At 36.8% G+C, this 7,512-nt stretch overlaps 1 protein-coding gene across 1 annotated transcript in view; it reads left to right on the top strand.

Annotated features, from left to right (window-relative positions):
- The window catches only part of LOC106881890 (DBH-like monooxygenase protein 1 homolog), a 121,604-nt gene that overhangs the window by 85,871 nt on the left and 28,221 nt on the right, over positions 1-7,512 (top strand). Inside the window, exon 4 of the mRNA XM_014932415.3 lies at positions 3,510-3,593. Coding sequence (XP_014787901.1) covers positions 3,510-3,593 — 84 coding nt within the window. The remainder of the gene's footprint in view (positions 1-3,509; positions 3,594-7,512) is intronic.

Raw genomic sequence — 7,512 nt, 5'->3', positions numbered from 1 at the left:
TTCTTACTTGACATTTTGCTTTGTTTGTTCTTACACTAATTTAGTCCTGATTAAGTATCATAGATCATCAAAAGGATTGCAGCCGTAATTATACGTTTTTTTAGGTGTATAAAGGGCTACATTATCCGTGTCCAGTCGAACAATTGAACTCTTGAGTTATACGGTACTCCTATTACTGCAACTATCAATAACGATATAGCTTTTATATGGTAACTAAACCAACTAGAAATAGCAACCAAATCACACCAGACAATCTTAAAAATCAAACAAGATAAAAAAGCGTGTTGGATTCTGTAGTTTTAGATGAACTATGTCTGAAAAAGATGGGATGATTACAGTTTTGTTCAACAATTGCTTTCAATTGTTCATTGTCAAGGCTGCATAACCGTCCTCTACCTTCTCCATCTTCAAGGCTCTCATCACCACTACGAAACTTCTGAAACCACCTTCGTACTGTGCGTCACTTGTGGACCCATCTCCCCATGCTCTGTTGATATTGGTAGCAGTTTGGGAGGCATTGTGCCCAAGCTTGAACTCATGCAAGAAAAGTAAGCGAAGGTTCTTTTTTTGTCATGTTCATAATTAAGGGCGCCTATTTTTCAAGAATGTTTTCTGTCTGAAATAAGTAGAAAATTATTGAAGAGCATACATCAATTATTAAGCATGTCAAAATTCACCTAAAATATAATTAAAATACTATGATAAAATTGCGGCCATTATTTTCGGAACAACTTAATACTTATATCATTTATTTATTGGAATTCAAACTCAAATTAAATAGTTCATTATATTTACTCCACCATTATCCCGATTCTGTGGTACCATCTCCCTACATGTAAATATTATTAGGGAATATAACTGAGGAGATAAATAATGTCATCATTGTGGTTATTGCTTAACCTCAACTCCGCCTCGTTCGAGCCGACCAATGATCACAGACGTAACAGCCCTGATTATTCCGTCTTTTTGGATATGATCCGATGTGTTCTTTGATGCAATTAGTGGATTTCATTCTGCGACAAGCACTCGAACTTGACCCTTTATTTTCTCACTGCACACCTTTGTCCAACAGATATTAAACGTGCAGATATTTAAGTAAGATATCACCCGTTCCAGTATCAATATCTCCAGTTAACAGAGTCTACGATGGTACAATGGTTACAAGCTCTGTTTCTATCTTCCCTTAACTATCTTATAAAAAAAATAACAACGATGACAAAGAATCGTTCAGAGAAATGTTGAACTGTGATTTGTGACTGAACCAGATTGATCTGATAATGTAAACAAGTAGACTAATGACGGTCTATGTCAGTAACAAACACCGTACTTGCCGGCATGTAAAACGTGCTTTTTATATTTCTAAATGAATCGAAAAATTTCCTGTGTCTAATGCAGATGTATTACAGATGGGAGACTGAGTGTTATCAGATAGGGAGTCAGATAAGCAAAAATCTACTGGTCACAACAATTGTAATGAATAATAAAATATTGAAAACAAATCAAAATATCATAATCTCTGAGCACAATCTTACGAAAAGTTGCTAACGGTACGTTGGTAGTTATGTGGGTAATACGCATCATTTCATTTTATCTCCTTCGCCAGCATGCATAAATCACATCTTATATGTCTTACATTACGTAATTATTGTTAGCTTTAACAAATATTTACTTAATTATCTAAATGAACATTCTCCTAGAAAGACGTCAGAAGCGTTAAGCTTTCATCAGCCTATCAGCGATTTGCAATGGGTGGATGGCAACAAAACCATAAACCATAGTGGTGTTGCCCCATCATGGGAGCCAATCGCCACGAAACATTTATGCCTAAAATACAAGTTTTACATCCTCTTTGGCAATTCTCTTGGTTAAACTGTAAACAATTATACAACTGATCTAAAAGAAGATAAATTTAAATATGGTACTCCCATAACGTAGTTTATTTATGGGTTTATGCTTTATTCAAATATACTCTCATAACATTGTATCCACAAGCAAAGAATAATACATTTTCCCAACAAAACCACTTTAAATTACCTTTAAATAAATGTATCATGAAACATACTAAATTTGTCTTTTCTCATAAAATATACTTGTAAAATTATGGTGTGCTATATGCGAGAGTGCTTCAAATATGTTGGCAAATAAGGTAATTAGTAAGGAAGTTCATTCTGCGGTGAGTACAGATTTTAACTGTTCAGTTCAGGTATTTTTCTTCATTTGAGAGAGGGAGAAAGAGAGTATGAGAGAGAGTGTAAGAAAGGGTGAGAGAGAAAGGGGAAGAAGAGAGAGAGATAGAGAGGAAGAGGGAGAGAGTGCGGTTTCAATAAATGCGATTTTGTCTCATCGGCTGCAGGCAAGTAAAAAAAAAACGGTAATATTAGTTTCTAATTTAGGCTAAAGTCAAAATGAATGTGGAGTTAGACTATACCATCGGCCACAGTATTTGCCTGGTTCTTTATTTTATCAATTGTGAAAGGATAAAAAGCAAAATTGACCGCATTGGAATTTGAAATCAGAAGGTAGAGAACCAGAAGAAATGTTGCAAAACATTTTCTCCGAAAGTCTAACGATTCTACTAGCTTGTTGCCTTTGATAATAGTTTTTAAGTTAGGCACACGGCCAACAATTTTGATGGGAGGGGTTTAGTCAGTTAATCTGATTGCAGTACTTGACTGGTATTTTAATGATGCCAGAAAGAAATAAAGCAATGCTTGCATCGGTAGGATTCCGATTGATATCGTAAATGGCCGAAAAATATTGCAAAGCATTTCGTTCGAAATTCTAAAGATTCTATCAATCCACGATAACGTTGACGACGACATCGAGGACGACGGTGGTGGGTGTGACGATAGTAGTGATAGTGATGATGATGATGGTGGTGGTGGTGGTGGTGGTAATGACGATGATGATAAATATTTACCTCCAGCCCAGCAGGTACAGCATATTTTTTTCCCTCTTCCTCACTCTCAGATGAAGGGCAAAATCCGAAATGTTAGATCGTGTTCTCATGACAAATGGCCTTATCAAAATCTTCTGTTTTGCTCTCCTACTTATCTCAGTGCTATGAACTAAGGTAACGTACTAAGGTAACGTACTAAGAAACAGCAATAGCTGATTTGAATTCATGAGCAATGAATACTCTCTCAAAGTCATACTATACATAACCTCATTTTTTTATTCTTTCTCCTTCTATTTCTTTATTTTCTCTTGCTCGTTGAAAACATATATACTTGTGTGTGTGTGTGTGTGTGTGTGTGTGTGTGTGTGTGTGTGTGTGTGTATGCCTTATGTACATGTGTAAGTAAACACGAAACTAAACTAAATAACTAAAAAAAAAACACGAAAAATATAAATACGAAGGGACGAAAGAAAGTTATATGGTGATACCCCAGCATAAACATATTCTTTGTCTAAAAGCAATAAAAATAAACAAACAAAATAAAGCCTTCCTTTTGGTCCTCGCCTTTATTTTTTAAATATTAAACCAGTTTTCTTTTTGTGTTTTATAGCTGCCAATCCCAGAAAAACACACGACTTATTGGTGCAAATCATTTATTGTTCCGAGGTTTTCTGAAAGAAAGCATATTATACAGGTAAATATTTACATGAGAGAAAAAAAAATGGACTCTTTTTATAACTTTTCATTCCCGTATGGGAAAATCGTTGTGGATGCGTCACATTACAAATTAGAGATACAAGACAGAGACTTCTTTGTGCATAAACCATCAAATTATAAAAAGGTATTATAGAGTAAAGATTGTTTACCAACATAACAGGGCAGTCTTGGTTTAGGACGAATGCTGCTGTAATTTAGCCCTAGAAGACATCGTCTCCAGCTGGCTATACGACATGATCTGTGTCCTTATATTTTCGAACAAGGGAATCTAGCACCCCCCACTCAGCTCAAAACAATATCTGTGTATCGCAATTTCCAGGTTATTTCCCTTCATCAGCACAGAATAATTGTTTGGCTAGAGGTGGCTCTGCCAAATTCCCGTTCGAAATATATAGTTTTCAAAGTAACAACTAGTCACTGATCTATAAATTAGAAATATAAGGACACAGATCATGTCGTATAGCCAGCTGGAGACGCTGTCTCCTGGAGCTAAATTACAGCAGCATTCGTCCTAAATTAGGACTGCCATATTATGTTGGCAAACAATCTTTACTCCAAAGTACTGTTGCGTTGCTAAATATCTCTCGTTGGGAAATTTAAAAATAGTAATTTTCTAAGGTATTATAGAGTTTATAGCTCTATAAATGACAGCATTAGCGAAACAGTGCCAAGTAAAATGCCTGCTTAACAGTTTGACAAGGAGGAATAAATACTGTGTGGACAGTTCCTTTCACATCGATGAAACAAATCAGCATCGTCTTAATGGACTTCACTTGACGCACTTTTGGGGGACGTGGTGACATTGAATACTTCCATTGACTTGATTGCTGCTTCGTTTCCGGGTCGTAGCCATAGCAGCAGCTTTCATGACCAGTGATGACCTTCGAAAAAAAGGTCCAGATCAACTGTCAACTGTTCTTTCAATTCTTGACACTCATTCAGATGTGACTGCTTTCGATCTTCCGTGAGTAAGTGAGGCACAAATTTTACTGCAACTCTTTTCATTCGCAATTCCTCGCTCAAAATTCGTTGGCAGATGCTGCAGGACACATTAGTCATGTCAATAAGTTCGTAAGTTGTTCGGTGACAGTCTTCCAAGATCAGTTCATGAACGTGATGTTTTCATTCGTTCGGAAGATCGACAGTCGCCCTGAACGAGGTTGGTTTTCAAGCGACAAGTTATCATTCCTAAAGTGTGAAAACCACTCGTAAACTTGTGTTTTGTTCATGGCAGCGTCCTTGTAAGCTGTTTGAAGCATGACAACGGTTTCGGCCGCTGTTTTCCCCAGAAGAAAACAGAATTTCATGGAAGCGCGCTGTCCCTTCGTTTCAGCCGTCGCAAAAATCGACGAACAGGGGAGAAGCACTGTAAAACAAAAACATACCATGTGGCAGTAGGATTTCACTTGACGACACCGGTTGACAGACTGATGCCTACGGGTCGCATCAAGTGGCTTCTAGTGGTGCAAGCATGAACTACAACGGGATTTTCCCACAGAGAACGTTTCCGTTTACTTTTGGATATCCTCTCGTATATAAATACATTATTTCTTATTTTTACTTTTTTTTTTATCTTTTACTGGTTTCAAAACGCACTTATACATTTAAACTACCTATCGCCATTACACACAATCTTCTCATTTAAATATTCGAAGCGGCAACTTCTTCGAACCGTTCCCGCCAGAACGCAAACTGACCAATCACGGCCCCTAATAAGGTCACGTGATAGAGTATTTTTCTGATGTCTGGTGAGCCTACCATCAACTATAAAATGCTTTAATTCAGCGGCAAATTCGTCTCGGTTCAGTTTCTCTTTGAGATCTGTTCCGTGTACCACACACGACAACAGCAGCAGCAGCAGTTCCAGCGACCACGTCAACAGCTTCGTCCAACGACTCGCCAACAGCAACACGAGTCTACGATTACTACTAACCAGCATCATCACCACCAGCGTCAACACGACTTTCTATGTACACCAATCCAAACTACTGCGGCACATATTCTCTCTTCGATTCTGTTTGGTGATTCATATTCACCACGATAAATAAACAGACAAGAGAACACAGCCAGCGACGAACGTCTGTCCTCAAGAGCCCGGCCCGGCATGGAAGTCAACATCACAACTAGTGATCGCTCTGCCACACACAGCCTCAACTTCTTTCACATACAGACTCTTCCAATTGTGTACTCAAGAACTGGTATAAATGCTCACGTGTTACTGACTCTTTCTATCTGCTGTAATATCTCACATACACATACATGTATCACTCACATACACTCTTTTCTTTGTACGACGGCCTGTCTTTTATTATGTTTTTATATGTCGCATTCACACTCACACACAGACATACATCTTTAATGCCACAATAAATATCTCTGTTATTCATTTCATACGGTTGCCTTCTATCGTCTCTTCATTACTGGTATTTACGAATTCACTAATGTTATCGAAGTATAACATTATTTGTATATCATCATTGATATATTATTTTGTGTTCGACCGTGTGACGCGTATAAATAAAAGGAGTCCTGTTTTTTCCATTCGTCACTATTTCTCCTTTTAGAGTTCGCACGGTCGTTCTTACACGTATATAAGAAAAATCATGAGTTATAGTTATAAATCAAATCAGAATGCGGACATCGAAATTTAGAACAAAGTATATTCTTATGAGAGAAATTTATTGCAAATTATTTATGGACAAACGAAATCTGTACATAAATATTTATTTCAATACTTATTTTAAATGCTATCAGAACAGGCGAAGTTTTTTCTCAAAAATGCTGAACCAAATACAATAAGTATTTTGTTTGCTATTCTAGATAAGTCGAGGATATTTACTTTATAATTTTTACTTGTTTCACTGAGTGAACTGCAGCCATGCTGGGGCACCACTTTGGCGAGTGTAGTCGAACAAACCGACCCCAGTACTTTTAAAGTCTGGTACTTTTCCTATCGTTCTCCTTTGCCGAGCCGCTAAATTACGAGGACATAATCAAACCAAATTTTGTTGTCAAGAAGTAAGGGTTAAGGACAAACGCAAACGCAGCTGGGGTATTATAGAAGAAATTTGTCTGAGGTGTCATATAAAGGGATTGAAGCCAAAACTATGTGGTTACAAAACGAACTTCTTAACCAGACGGCTATGTCTGCACTTGTGTATTTTATAACAAGTAAATCAATGCGTGGAAATAAACAAGTAATTAGAACATATCTTACAGTGTTTGTAAGCACAGTAACGTTACTTGAAAAGATCTTAAGTTTAATTGCTAACCCAATTCATTATTCACCCTTGTAAATTGCTATGATATAAAATTGTTTGTGAGATGTAAGTTTTGTTCCTATGTCAACGAAAATTAAGAAAGAAAAACCTTCAAATAAAAAGCCGTACATTGGTAAATGTAGTATAACCTCTTCTTTAAGTAACCACTCAATAGAAAATTTAAAAAATGTGTCAGTGAAACCACCGTAGCTTAGTTTCACGTTAAAATACACGTGATTGTCAAACAGAGGAAAGTGTTGAGTCACATGTGCGGTGTACAACAGGGTGGAGTGAAAAAAAAAAATTTGTAAAAATTGAAAATGCCTGAGAACTAAAATGTTGCTATATTTAATTACTAGAAAAATGTTAAATTTTCGCCGAGATCAAATCGAGGGCATTTACTCCCTCAAGTCTCCTAAACTCCGAAAATGGGGGATTTTTGTAAATTTTTCACAATAGCGGAGTTTGTGGGGTTTGAGTGAGTAATTTTAGGCCTCACGCAATTTCAATTTTTTTAATTTTCACTCCACCTTAAAACACATGTATGTGTGTGCGGGTATGTAGATTGTGTAATCTTGGGTGGAGTGAAAATAAAAAATTGTGGAAGCTGAAAATGCCTGAAGCTTAAAATTTTGC

This window comes from Octopus bimaculoides, chromosome 8, assembly GCF_046866305.1.
Source record: "Octopus bimaculoides isolate indiv1 chromosome 8, ASM4686630v1, whole genome shotgun sequence".
NCBI classification, from domain to species: Eukaryota; Metazoa; Mollusca; class Cephalopoda; order Octopoda; family Octopodidae; genus Octopus; species Octopus bimaculoides.
The sequence above is the reverse complement of the archived record's forward strand: the minus strand, read 5'-3'. Positions and strand labels throughout refer to the sequence as shown.